Below are 14,401 nucleotides of genomic sequence, written 5' to 3'. Positions count from 1 at the left end.
GACGTCTATAGCCGTCAATTGTAGTGAATGAGTCAATGGGTTTAACTCATTCACTGCCAATGGCTGGCAGTGAATGAGTTAATTTCCCTGCTAAAATATTTTTCAGTTCTTTTTCTACCACTTTCCCTGTCACACACATATGTCCTCCCCGCCCTGTTCTGTTTGTTCCCACCTGCAGGTTTGGAAGCAAAGAGGAGTACATGTGTTTCATGAATGAGTTTTTAGAAATGGAGTGGGGCTCCATGCAGCAGTTCCTCTACGAGATCTCCAACCTGGACAGTGTCAGCAATGCAGGCGCTTTTGAGGGCTACATCGACCTGGGCAGGGAGCTGTCTATACTGCACAGTCTCCTCTGGGAGGTCATGGCTCAACTCAGCAAGGTAAACACAAAGCATCATATCTGTTGTTATAAACTGCAACCATACTGGTAAAAATCAAATGATACGTCAAAAAAATCCACAGTGGGTTATTTATCGCTACAGTATCCTGAATTTAACCTACTATAGTCATCAAAGTAGTCGTTTCATATGTAATAATACTGCTGCATTCCTAATCATGCTGCTCTGGAACTGGAAAACAACATTGTGCTTTCTCACATGCAAGTGAAATAATGTCATAAAATAAGTGAAGTAAAACTAAAAACTAAACATAATTACAGTTTAAATTGAATTGCCAGAGTTCAGTTGATAACATTCTGATAACACAGTACATCGCTTACATTGTGCAGCCAGACTAAGCCGTGCTGAGATTCGATGTGTATTGTTAGGACTCGGTTTTAAAAGCTGCATCTAAAAAAATGTCTTGTTGTTTTCTCACCTCAAATGTTTCACAAAATCAGACTCCATGTGATTACATTTCCAGTGTGTGGTGAATGAGATGGACGTACTGAAAAACACTTACATTAGATTACACAAAAATGTTTTTTAATGAATATGTAGCTAAAGTGCCATTTCTTTTTGTTTTCCCTCCAACCACAGGATGCCATCATCAAACTGGGTCCTTTGCCTCGTCTCCTGAATGACATCAGCATGGCCTTGCGTAACCCACACCTCCAGAGGCAGCCCAGCCATCAGACAGACAGAGAGCCCGGTAGACAGTCGGACAGGCTGCTGTCACGGCCCAGCTTCAACAGGGGCATCTCTTCTGAGTTCCAAAATCTCATGATGAGGGATCTTAATAGGTAGGAATTTGAGACTTCAAACAGTTTCAAACGCTGAAACCTGAGTTGTTTTCACAGAGTGTCAAGAGAATAAAATCCAGAAGATGTTCTTTTTAAGTGATGCAGTTTCCCACTACTGGAAATACTTTTGCAAAGGACATCCATCATCTGACTGCATCTTACATTTGCCTTCTTGTGGTTACCATTGCCAAGTGAAGTCTAGGAAAGTTTGGGGCTGCAGTGCATATTTGAAAAAGTCTTTCAACAAATGCTTCTTTTCTCCTTGTTGTGCAGTAGTAGGTAAAAATACTACGGGAGATGTGGCTCTTTTTTCTGCACTACATTTATGTAACAGCTGGAGATTTGTTTTTTTAGCTAATTTTTTTCAATGAAAAAGCTGTGTCATTATTTAAAAATGCAGAGCGCTGCTTAAGAAAATTGGCCTTGAACCTTTTTGCATGCAGCCTTGTTTTTTCTGTCTAGTGCCACATGGCAACTTTCGGTTGCCTAGATCTCCTCGGAGAGACACCTTACTAAGGTTTCATTTAAATAACATTTTAAGCTAACAACATCCAACAAAATTTTTCCAAAAGCCTAAAATTAGAGAAAGAAAATACAGATTTTTGCAGCAGAACTTTCCCCTACCCTCTTACTCGTAATTTTAATCAGATTAATCCACTTCCGATTGTTCCACTGACTCTATAGAGGGGATTTCAGCTTTATGTTCAGAACCACTGAACTTATCTTAACACTGCATAAAACTGTGTAAAAATAGTCGGCATGACTAGAGCAAAATGAAGATATTTAATTCATGTTTATGTAATTGTGGCAGCGTACCTATGTTCAAGGACCTTCTCGCTCTTTCCACACACCGCACATTTGCTTGTTACATTGAATTTAGCTATAGATAAAAGCCTGATAGAGTGATACATCCTAGTTTAATAACAGAGGAAGCATTCAGTCTTGATTTTAACCAACTGAAGAAACGATTCAGATGCTTCTTCCAGCGTTGTTGTATTTAGCTTTCAACTTGCAATCATATTAATATAGTAATATAGTGTCTAAATAAACTGTTCATAGGGGAAGAGTGTAGAGTTTGTTAGACTCCTCACCTCCTGTTTCTGCTGTTCTCCAGCTCTATAGATATCACCCGTTTGCCTTCCCCTACATCCACCGGAGGGGTCATGCCATCTCGTACCCAGATGAGTTTTCAGGACCGTGACCATCCTCATCGAGCATCCTCCAAAGACATGTTTTACGTATCACGCCCTCCCCTGGCCCGATCCAGCCCAGCGTACTGCACGAGCAGCTCGGATATCACAGAACCTGATCCTAAGGTGAGTTTTACCACACTGACTCGGGGAATCACCATCCCATCCGCTAGGTTTACCTTTATCAAGGTGAGATTAGTATGACGTGCATGTTGGTCATACTGTAAGAATCTGCCATCGTGTGATCGAGGCTCTAGTATATCATGACATCTGCTTTTTTCCCACTGATTCACCACGCAACTCATCCTAGCGGTATTTCCTGGGAAATACTTTGATGCATTCCGATAACCAGGCAGGCCTCGCGGTAAAAACACCCGCACCACCCTCACCCATCATCCGTGGCCACCTAACATAAGCAATAACAGGGGGCACACTAGCCTCTCATATCCCTTATTATTTAGGTGCTCAGTGTCAATAAAAGCGTATCTATGATGGACCTCCAGGATTCCCGAATGAACAGCGTGTCTAACCTGCAGTCGGTGGACATGCTCAACTCCTCCCAGGCCTCCATCGCCGGTATGGGCAGCTTCGGCGGGCTGAGCAGCGGAGGCGGTGGCGGCCTGGGGTCGGGCCTGAGCAGCCAGCTGCGGGCCGGTGGGAGGTTGTCAGCTGGCTCTGGCGGCTCCAGCATGTCCGGTGGCCTCCGGCTGAGCCAGCTGAGCCAGATGGGCACCACCACCGACTCGCTATCCCAGCAGCAGCAACAGCAGGCCGCCGCCATGCGCTACCCGCTTTCCTTCCAGAATCCCCTCTTTCATCTGGCGACTGCTGATGGGCCTCAACAGCAACAGCTCCATCACCAGCACAGCCGGGCTCAACCCCCCGCACCCCTTCTCCTGGCCCCAGAGCCCGAACCCTCTCACCAGTCCTACATCCCACAGTTCGCCCATGGAGGGTTCTCTCGCAGTGAGGATCTGTCCACCCTCAGGACCAGGGACGGTCACCTGGGACAACCCAGCATCATCCACTCACATAGCTACAGTGACGACTACAGCAGGGCTGACTATGGACGCAGGCAGATGTCCATGCATATGCAGGTAAATGGACTCTCACTGTATTTCTGTAATGTCATAAATTCGCTATGTAATAATGTTTACATGTGAAATGGTATTACTATAGATGTTGAATTAGTATTTTCATTATGCACAAAGGATAAAAAAGGAACAATGTTATAGACATTGATTAAAAAAATATAATCACAGTCTCATACCCTGAGCTTCAGTTCTTTTGTACAAACCAGACTGTGAAAAATCCCAAAATGCTCTAAAATAAACGCCAAAGATTTTCTAACTTGAAAACAGTAAATTATGAATCATTGATAATTAAATTGGTTCCAGAAGATTGTTTGATTCCACTCTAATCAATTTGTTGTGAAAGTCCTTCAGTGAGTATGCTTCATACCTCTTTTGCTCCAAAGCAGTGCCAAACTATCAACTAGGCCCAAAAACGTTTGAACGTGTTTACTGAAACCCTCAAAAATTGGGCCTTTCTTTGACAGTGGAGCCGAGCTTTAAGAGTCAATCACCAAAAAGATCTCTTTATTCCAACATTTATTAGGAATATATAATATATATTAATTGATAATATATAATTCTGATTCTGAGGATTTGCAGTTTTTCTTTGTCTAGTGTGATGGTAACACACTTTTTTTAGGGATGAGCTTAAGACATGACGCCATCATAAGAAGTCATGACAAAGTCTTCTTGTCACAAAGTCACAAATCTTTGTGAATGTTTATGATTGTTGTCATTAAGTGTCACAATGTCATTTTTATTACAAAGTTACATTGATTGATATGTCTTTGTGATGACAGCTTGACATTAACCAGGACAACGTAAACCTGTCATAAACATGGCGTACCGGGTCAAACTTGAAAAAGTGTCTCACTTTTTGCATTACATCACATTACATTACATCACACATCACACTGCAGGAGCACCAATGTAAAAAGCCAAAACACAAGTTGCCTGTCAGAAAAGCTGAATCAAACTAGAATGCCATGCAGGCCTCATCTGACAAGGGGCTGCATTGGTTCTGTCAATTCCCAGTTTTATCCAATCTAGGAAGCTAAGCAGAATCAGGCCTGGTTAGTACTTGGATCCTTGAGTGTCTGGTGCTGATACCAGGTGCTGTAAGCTGGAATTTGATTGGGTAACGTGGGTTGTCCTTTTATTGGAGGGTTAGTGGATGAATCTTCAGCCCACCTGGTCTGTATGTCTATGGGTGCTTGAGCAAGATACTGAGCTAGAATAAAGCACTGGAGCACCTCAAGGTGCGTAATATTGTAAGGTAAAGTGCTTCATTCACTGCTTCACAGTGAATGGGTTAAATGCAGAGAGGAATTTCCCCACAGGGATCAATAAAGTATACATTATTATTATTAAAGATACTACAATAATACAGAGAAAACTCCAACAATCAAATGACCCCCTATGAGCAAGCACTTTAGCAACAGTGGGAATAAAAAACTCCCTTTTAACAGGAAGAAACGTCTAGCAGAACTAGGCTCAGGGAGGTGCAGCCATCTGCTGCGACTGGTTGGGGGGGAGGCGAGGGAGACAAGGCAAAAGGCACACTGTGGAAGAGATGAATAATAGCTCCATGTTTCTACTGTTACATCACCTTCATTGACTGAATCTCAAAATGCTTGAAACACATCAATTCATCATTCGAACTGAACTTCTGTTACTACATTTTATTGTCTCATTAGTATTTGAGGCAATTTACCCAAGTGTGGCAACCCACTGAATTTTTTTCCAATTTGATAAGTGAATTAGTATAAATGTTAATTTATCATTCACGTGTTTTTCAAGGATAATCTCCAACAGCAACAAATGATGGGCATGGCCTCCCAGACGGGAACCTCCCATTCCTCCCTGGCCACCACGCCTCCCTCCACAGTCCAACCTATGCGGCAGAGTTCTGTTGCTCCGCCTCCCACCCAGCGTGTCAAATCCCAGACCTCCCATCAGCTGTCCGTCAGTGCAGCTGCTGCACCCTCTGCTCCTGCAAAAACTAGGCCGCAAAGCGGAAACCTTCTCCAGTCGCCAGAATCCGGCTACGGCAGGCAGCATGGGCCCCGGCAGCTCTCCGTCAAAGACAACACTGCCCCGGGCCTGCCCCACCAGCAGAGCTCTGTCAGGGAAAGCCAGAGTCCACAGGGAACCACCAGTCAGAGCACTCAACAGTCACCACAGCAGCAGCCTCAGCAACAGCAGCACCTGCTCAAACCCACTATGAGCAAACAGGTAACTGCTGCACACTCTCCTAATATCTAACTTTCCTATTTTTTTTTTCTTTAGCACCTGTGCTCACAGCTATTTCTCAACAACAACGTGTAAAATGTCAGTGTTTAGCTTATCTAGGGGATAAAACTGACATTCAAGATTAAGAGCTTGGGAGCCACCAGGGCTCAGCCATGCTCAAAATGTATGAACTCGTGTAGCACTGAGGCATTTTGGGTAACATCGTGCACCAAATTTATGCAAGTGACTTTCACTCAATTAAAAATTCATGTTCTCATATTCAGTGTGCTGACCTTTCTTCCCAGGGTTCCCAGTCTCCATCTACCCTCAATCCCCCAACGCCAGCCAATGAGCGGACGGTGGCCTGGGTCTCCAACATGCCTCATCTGTCCGCTGACATTGAAAGTTCTCGGATTGACCGTGAGGAATTCAAACTTAAGGAGTACTCAAAAAGCATGGATGAGTCACGCATGGATAGGGTAGGTTTAATTTTTAACTATTTAATTAACATTTCAGTTGAAGTCAGAGGAACATTGAGTTATGTCTGTCATTTCTGAGCAGATGGCACTCAGATTTGATCTTGACACAGAAGTCCAGAGGTCTCAAACTGTGGGAAACAAAAGCCATGAGCCAAATGTTCAACTTGTTTGCATTCTTTTTCTTTTTCTGCAGTTTGGCATATTTACTGTACCTCATCCTTTATAAAGGCAGCCGGCCTAATTTTGAATATCTGGAGGTGGTTTCCAATGCTTTCATGAATGTGTTTAGAGAACTCAAATCCACCAGGCACTGCAGTGACCAAGAAAGCAAGGCATGTACGCACCAGCGTCGCAATAAACTGCTCTAATTTAGCATTCTTTTCACATCTCTACCTCAGGTACGGGAGTACGAGGAGGAGATCAACTCCCTGAAGGAGCGCTTGATGATGTCCCACAAAAAGCTGGAGGAGTATGAACGGAGGCTCCTCACGCAGGAGCAGCAGACCAATAAGATCCTCCTACAGTACCAGAATCGTCTCGAGGACAGTGAGAGGAGGCTACGGCAGCAGCAAGTGGAGAAAGACTCCCAAATTAAAGGAATAATTAGCAGGTAAATGGAAGCTGTTGTTGGGATGGAGGGAAAAGACTTGTGGTCTTGTATAAGGAGGCCATTGGTGGGCCATAGTCTTTCTTTTTCTTCTGTTACAGGGTTTTTGTGGAAAAAGGACCTTTTCTATAAAATTATGATTGCTAGCATTAATTAAAAAGACTTCTTATACTTCTGCGGAGGACTCCACAGTACGGCGTTAGCATATTGGATTCTGTTTAACAGGATGAAACATGAAAATGAAGCAGTTGTTACTGGCAATATATACATTGCACATCGGAATAAGACTCTATTTACCAGAGGTTGTTATCTTGAAAAGAATATTACAAGATAAGGAGATTGGTTTCCGTTTCATAAAGCACTGTAGCCTATGAGAAAGGATGGGAGCTTTATATTGAAAGCCAAAGCTGCAGACATGTAATGAGTGGCAAATTAAATAATAGACTGTAATACGGAAGACAAAGATCTTTATCTTAGATAAGCATCCAGGAGATGTTCCCGTGGTGGTTGTTTCTTCAGCTTAGTTAAGCTGGACAAAAGAGTCTTTGATTGTCCTCTGAGCTCTTGCCGTAGCAAATTTAAATGCGGTCATAACCTCACAACATGCTTTATTTGTTATTCAAGAGCATCATATTTGGACAACTGCAGAGAACTCCAGCTGAGCCCTAATTTCTCGAGTGCTTGTGCAAAATTGTAATGGGGCTTTTATTGTCAGTGCAGTCTTAACTTTTATTGATCACTCACAAATTAAGCAGTTCATGGAAAAAAGGGTTGAGTATTGATCGTGTCTCAGTTGTATTTTTCAGGCACAAAAACCAAATATTTGCTGGGTTTTAAGGACTTCGTGAGCATTTTACGTGTGACCGCATATTAGCAATGCTGCCCTGCATTTAATTTTGTTTTTATTTTTCAGTGAAAAGACACTTAAAACTACATGAAAATATTGCAGTATTTTTACATCTTATAATAGTCTGTGGTCTGCAACTGAAGGGTGGATAACTGTGACAGAGAATATTGCCACTTCTAATCCACTCCAGGAAAGAAGACTTGGAATGAAGACAGAGAGTCCTGCTCGTCTTTTATGGAAAAACATCTTAAAAGGCCTAACCTTGTATATAACCACCATTAAAACGTCCTCCTTTATCCTGCGCTGTCACACTCACCATCAGCTGTTTGTTTATGAACAAAGTTCTGGATTTTGGGATCATGCAGGATGATTCCAGTTAGCAGAATTTTCAAATGATTCTCCCACGAGATTGCACTGTAAAAGCACAAAAGGATGGGGAGTTGTAAAACTTCAGAAACATGTCTGCACTTTTTAAACCAACTCAAAGAATTGTTTTGGACCTTCGGGCACCGGACTATGGAAGACCATGGTTTAATATTAGCTCTTCCATTTTAAATCAAGGTGAACCATGTTCACTGAAGGACTGCTGATGGGTTTTTTTTTACCTCTCCAGAGTGAACATGGGGACTAATACCTCTTTTAACAACACATGATGTGAAATGAAGAGGGGTGAACATCAGAGACAAACCTGAATCAGTCAGTGAATGGTGAAGATTCAGGTATAAAGGCATAAATGAGCTATGCCCTATACTACAGAAACTTTGTCAGAGCACTTAAAGCAAAACCCTTGATTACTGCTCCCCTGAAGTTAAAGCTTAAGGAGAGTGCTGTACACATGAAGCACAACGTGCAGTTATTAGCTGCTGTTTTCAAGGCTTAAACTTGTAACTTTTGGGACCTTTATCATCTGACCACACAAGGATGAATTACAGTAAGTAGCAGATCTGGATGCTTCCGAGTCAATTTTACACACAATTCACTGAGCCAGCCCAGGTCATGCAGAGCATTGCAGATCTAATGCACACACACGAGCAATGCAAATAATGTAGAGGGCGTCCTGTTGATTGGACTTCAGAATATCAGTGAAATAACAAGTGCAACCATAGCCTTATGTTATGTTTCACCTTAAATTGAGTTTTATGTTCAATTTTCACATTCAGATATATAAACATATATATATATATATATATATATATACATATATATTATGTTGATGCAAAAGCAAGCTCAGGTTCTGCTAATGGAGCCCTTAGTTGTGACCTTAATTTCATGGCTCCTGTGTAGGCTTGGAAAAAAACCCAACTCTTTATCTGCAGACCTAAAATACTCAGCGTTATGTTTCAAGTTTGAGAGATATTTTTTTTCAGAGAAGCCTTAATGTTCTGTGCATAGAATTTGCTTTAAGCTCAGAGCAAATCCAACCTATGTCATTAGACCAGGTACACATTTTGTTCTCAACAATCTAATTTAAACCAAAGCCGAATATTGAGTTTTAGGTCATGCTAGGTTAAACACTGAATCCACTTTACCTGTAGCACTTGTATTTTTATTTTTTCTTTAGGGTAGTTATTCCATTAGTTGGCTACAGGCTCTCATATTTTTTTGTCAAAATACTTTAATTTTAAATATGAATGAAACTATTTATCTTCCCCAAGCTCTTTGCTGTGAACTGAAGAGATTTATATTGACGAGATGCATTGAATTTGCAGCAGAAAGGGGGGAGGGGACTTAATGGTCTTAATTGCACCTGTCATAGTAATAATCTATTTTAACTATAACCCATAGCATAGTAAATTCAGTAATGCAAGAGCCATAATAATAGTAGTATAAGAAATGTGATGTATATGAATTCTATTGAGAGTGAGATTACTATTTTAACCTTGCAATAGCTAACTTTTTAGCAGGAGAAGCGCAATAACAGATGCAGTATGTATCTGCGTGTGCTGTTTGTGCCGAATGCACATGCAGGATCCTGAGGAGGTGTATTGTATGCATCTTGTGTAGATAACGAAACAGTGACTTCCTGCCAAAATCTTTTACCAGGTGCCATCTGCAGTATCTAAACATACAAAATATAGACCTGGAATACTGTAAAATGCAAAACACCACAGAGACAACATGACGACAATGACGTGAGCTTTTGACAGCAGTATGTTCTGCAAAATGTGTTCTTAAATCCTAAGTTGGGGTTTTTTTCTATTGTTTATGGGTTGTTTTTTCTTTTTCTTTTTTTTTTTTTTTGATGACCTGTATGGTGCTTGTGAACTTATCTGCATTTTAAATGAAAGATTGAAATTTATATTATTTATTAATTAAAGCAAAACTGACTTTCTCATCTCTGTATGATTTTTGCTGTAAATGCTTGGTATGATTTTGTTTTTGACCTGCAGTCCGTCATTGGTGGTGTCCGGTGACGTGGTGATCAGAATAGTTGTTTAAGAGAGTTAGACTGTCATTTAACTTATGCACTTAAAATATGATTTAAGTATTAAAAGGAAAAAACATATTCTTTTCTATTTATTTTCCCTCTCCAGAGTCTTAGATAATATTCTGGTGTCAGTATACCTGCCTCTCTTTGTAGCAAGAATATATTGATAGGCTGTATAGATTGTACAACAGCAAAAATTATGTTTAAATCTTGCAAATGAATTCATAGTGGTGATGAGTTTTGGCTTGATGTGTGTGTGATTGACATGGCTTGTAGCAACAGCCAAGGGTTTTTGCTCACTTTTATATAGACCTGTGTCAAACAGTTGCGTTGTTTATTTTAAACAAATGCACTCAAAGAGGAATTTGGTTTAATGTGCATTTTAACTGCATCCATTTGGATTGCATAGTTTTTACATAAATAAACAATGTGATAAATTCGATGGGAGGCATATCCGTCAGTCAAATGTAAGTCAAACATACTGTTTTTTAAATGCATATTAACATGCTGTTCTGTACTGGGGACTTGGGTTGATTGCATGGTTGTTTTTGTATATTTAAAACACTTTTAGTTTGCTTGTTTCGTTTATGTTTGACTGACAAAAAGACATTGCTTTAATTTATGTTAAAATGATTTGTAATGTGCGATTAAAGTGCAGAGTAAGCTCAAATATGTCACGAGGTTGGGTTAAACTTGCTGTATCAACACAAATTAGATGTTATCAGGTAAGTTTACAAAAAATAGAGAGCATATCTGCAGCTGCTGTTTGACCCAGGTCTGTCTTTCCTTTTGCTTTTCATTAACTTTACATCCTATTTGACACCTTTTGTCTTTTGCCTTTTTCCTCTGTAGCAAAATATTCAGACTTTGTGACCTCATGTTGGTACATACACACATTGTTTTGACTAAATGTACGACTTGACCTCAAAAGCACACTACTTGAAGTACAACTGGATATATAAAGCTTAACTTCTTTTTTTTCCCTCTTCTTTTTGTAACATATCACCCACATGAATCATTGTCTGCCTTTTTGGAGTCATGTCAGAATCTTAATGCTGTATGCCCATGTTACATTCCATTGTTTTTTGGGACAGTGCTAATATTTCTGTGTGTGCTTATGATTGACTCTTTTCTTTTCCTCTTCTCTTCTTTTGTAAAAAAAAAAAACAAACTCTCAACATTGTACATTATTTATGGAATAAAACATCCAAACGCTTATGTTTGAAACTTCACCTGTGGATTTTCGTTCTTTATTGTCAAACACGTGCCTCTGTGTTCTTAATAAAGTGATATGGATGTGGTGGAGAGGACTAGCTTTGAGTGACACAGTACGACTTGATTTGTGGTGTATTTATTTCTGCATGGCGCCAATTAAATGTTCCTGTCAACTATTTGATTGGATTAGTGGCTTAATGAATGCACAAGTGACAATCTTCCACCTTGTTTTACTTTGACAAATTGACATGCGTTTGCAAGATTACTCAATAGTTGACTATTATAAAGGGATAACATTCCAACAGTCATGTTTCATGTTAAGAAAATAAAGGATGTTTATTCTTCTGCTGTCAGCTACGATTAAAAAAAATGTAAAACATGGAAAATCATGAAGGCAATGCATTGAAGTCTATGATGTTGAGAGGTCTTTCTTTATTCACGGTAACTTCTACTTGGCATTTACACCAAATGACAATATCCACAATCTAGCCAGTTGGCCAAGTAAGTGTAAGATAACGCTTTGAGAGAAATATCATTGAATGACTCTATCCCTGGCACTTGAATAATCATGAAAGCTGGGAAACCTGCACTGTTTGCTGGCTCATGAAAACTGCAGCCGGACTCTCGCTCGTATCTGCGAGCAGATTCTTTGAAATGATTAGTCAAAGGATTTTTCTGCCCGTGCCTTGGTCAGTCCATGTTACGCAAGATGGGAAATTCCCTGGGGATGATGGGGATCAGTTACTGAACATTCACGTCACATAACCGGGTGTAATTTTCCACTGTTGGCTGTAATTGCGCTTTGAAAACACCTTAAATTGGGAACAAATACTTTGATAAATCCCATGGGGACAAAACAAGGCTCCACCAGTGAAAATTGGCAGTGCCTCATAAAGCACGGCTTACGTTCCTGCTGCTCAGTGGCTCAAAAGATTGTGCTTCCTATCAGTATTTGAGATTTAGATTTGAGATACAGGAGATCAGCATCGTATCACTGTGATGTCGTTGAGCCAGATGTTGGAGATGCATCTGCTCAACATCTTGTTAAGTATCATTTTGAATTCATAATACTCCCTCTCCTTCTGTCACCCCCCCTTCCCTACTTTCTCTCTCCCCCTCTCTCTTTCTCTGCTTCCAAGACTCATGGCTGTGGAGGATGAGATAAGAGGAGGAGCCATCCTTGAGCCAAAAACCAGGATTTTCGCTGATCAGGTCTGTGAGATTGCTTCTTCTGTCGTCGAGTTCGTACGGTGGCCCGTGCTATCTTCTTTCTCCATCCTACCTCTCTTCCCCCCCCCCCCCCCCCTCCCTGTTATTGATATGATTTCGTTTGCTGTGTGTATGTGGTCCCTCTGATCTGCCTCTGCCTTGCCCTGTCCCTGACCTGTCCTGTTTGGGTTTGACTGCCATTCGTCTGCCAACATACGCGGGGGCTTTGAAGATGAAAGATGAAAGAATGCTGTTGTTTGTATTCTTAAGCTCAAGCTATCAAGATGTCTGACTCTAGCTGGGTTTGTGAACGTATCTGGGTTTGTGGTGATGTTGCCAGTTTTGTAGTTGCTTCTGTGAAACCTTTCTGCCGAGCATGTTGGGGTTAAAACTCCTGGTGGCTCCCTTTCGCACAGATTACTGAACAGCTGAAGCTCACGTCTTACTGTATTGTACGCTGCGTGATGGTGGTGCTGTGTCTTCGGGAGCTCTACTTCCTCAGTGCTTCTCATTTCATGCCCCAAACCCACCCCCTTTCCTTATCCTGCCATCCTGTCAAATTGAGCAAGCCCACCTTCAAGCATGAGTCATATGAGTTGATATATATATAACTCAAATGTAGAAATATTATTGGAACATGATCTTTGCTGTGTTGTTATCTTTAATGCTGTGACCTGTACAAGTTTTGCTGATTTAATTAAATGTAAATATATTGCTGTATAGCTTGTAAATTTGCCTCAGGGATCAATGTAATCACCTCAAGGAGATTACATCATAATTTGTCAACTTATCTCTCTTATAAATTAGATTCTATAGTAAATTTATCAATTAAGTGTAGCTGAGTAATATATATTAATACCTTATATGAAGTTGTATGACATGGTACATGCGTAGAACTTACCTTTTACACTTATTTACTTTGCAAGATTCAAGATTCAAGAGTGTTTCTTGTCATTTCGGATGCTATTTACAGAAGTACACAGGCTCAAATGAAATGTTTCTCAGCAGCCTCTATAGTGCAATAAAAATAAAATGCAATATTAGGTGTAAACAATCATATTCATTCAGTTAGCGGCAGTTCTTTCACAGAGAGGGATTAAATTAGATGAGATTTGAGACCAAGTAGGCTAATTCAGCCCCATAAAGGGCCCAGGAAATTTAAAAGTTGTTTTGTTACCATGCAAAATACTTTATATGTTAAATGTAATGGAGTGTGAAAAAGTAAAGATATTTTTTCATTGTAGTAGGTAAGTAAGTAAAATGTATTTATAAAGCAAATTTCACAGATAAAAATCTCAAAGTTCTGGCTTCAGCTGCTGTAGCAGTCATTGTCACGTCTGACACTGATTTGTATGGTTTCTGTGTTACTATGTCTAACGTAGCCGTGGCTTCACCCATGAACTCTGGTGTGACTCACGTAACCTGGAAATTATACCATGAAAAATATGAAGAATTGCGAATGTTGTGTCCCATTTGCAGCATACTCATTTGTGGAGCACTGAAATTGTCAAAATAAAAAAAAAACATAATTTATTAGTTTCCAAAAAGACATGAAATACACGAGAATATATTAAAAATAATTGGAGGATTGTGAGGTAGAAAATTTCATGAATTCTCAAATTTTAGTAATTTAACACAAGAGTTTTGTTGCTAATCCAACATGATAAGAACTATATAAGGCATTACAATTTCAGGTGCTGTACATATAAATTTAAATGCATTAAATTCTATTCTGATCATTGAATGAAGGAATAACTCTTTACTTGCCAATTTCCAAGTAATTTCCTTTCAATCAGTAACCCAACTTGACATGTTCCTTCATTCATTAGGTCATACTTTTGAATTGTCACTCATTTAACTGCATGAAAAATTATTTTTTAAAAATGCCTCATTGTAGGTTTCTAGTTGACCTTTCGAGGTGCAGAGAGTTGAAAATAATAA

General features: G+C 40.1%; 1 protein-coding gene across 1 annotated transcript in view; it reads left to right on the top strand.

Moving 5' to 3' along the window:
* The window catches only part of syngap1b (synaptic Ras GTPase activating protein 1b), a 187,026-nt gene that overhangs the window by 160,789 nt on the left and 11,836 nt on the right, over window positions 1–14,401 (top strand). The window contains exons 13-20 of the mRNA XM_082552018.1: window positions 179–380; window positions 978–1,180; window positions 2,295–2,496; window positions 2,832–3,467; window positions 5,244–5,678; window positions 5,981–6,154; window positions 6,553–6,764; window positions 12,391–12,463. Coding sequence (XP_082408144.1) covers window positions 179–380; window positions 978–1,180; window positions 2,295–2,496; window positions 2,832–3,467; window positions 5,244–5,678; window positions 5,981–6,154; window positions 6,553–6,764; window positions 12,391–12,463 — 2,137 coding nt within the window. The remainder of the gene's footprint in view (window positions 1–178; window positions 381–977; window positions 1,181–2,294; window positions 2,497–2,831; window positions 3,468–5,243; window positions 5,679–5,980; window positions 6,155–6,552; window positions 6,765–12,390; window positions 12,464–14,401) is intronic.

The sequence above is a fragment of the Aulonocara stuartgranti genome (genome assembly GCF_965226115.1).
Source record: "Aulonocara stuartgranti genome assembly, chromosome: 11".
In the NCBI taxonomy this organism is placed as follows: Eukaryota; Metazoa; Chordata; class Actinopteri; order Cichliformes; family Cichlidae; genus Aulonocara; species Aulonocara stuartgranti.
Note: the sequence above shows the minus strand (reverse complement) of the source record. Positions and strands in the feature narration are given on the sequence as shown.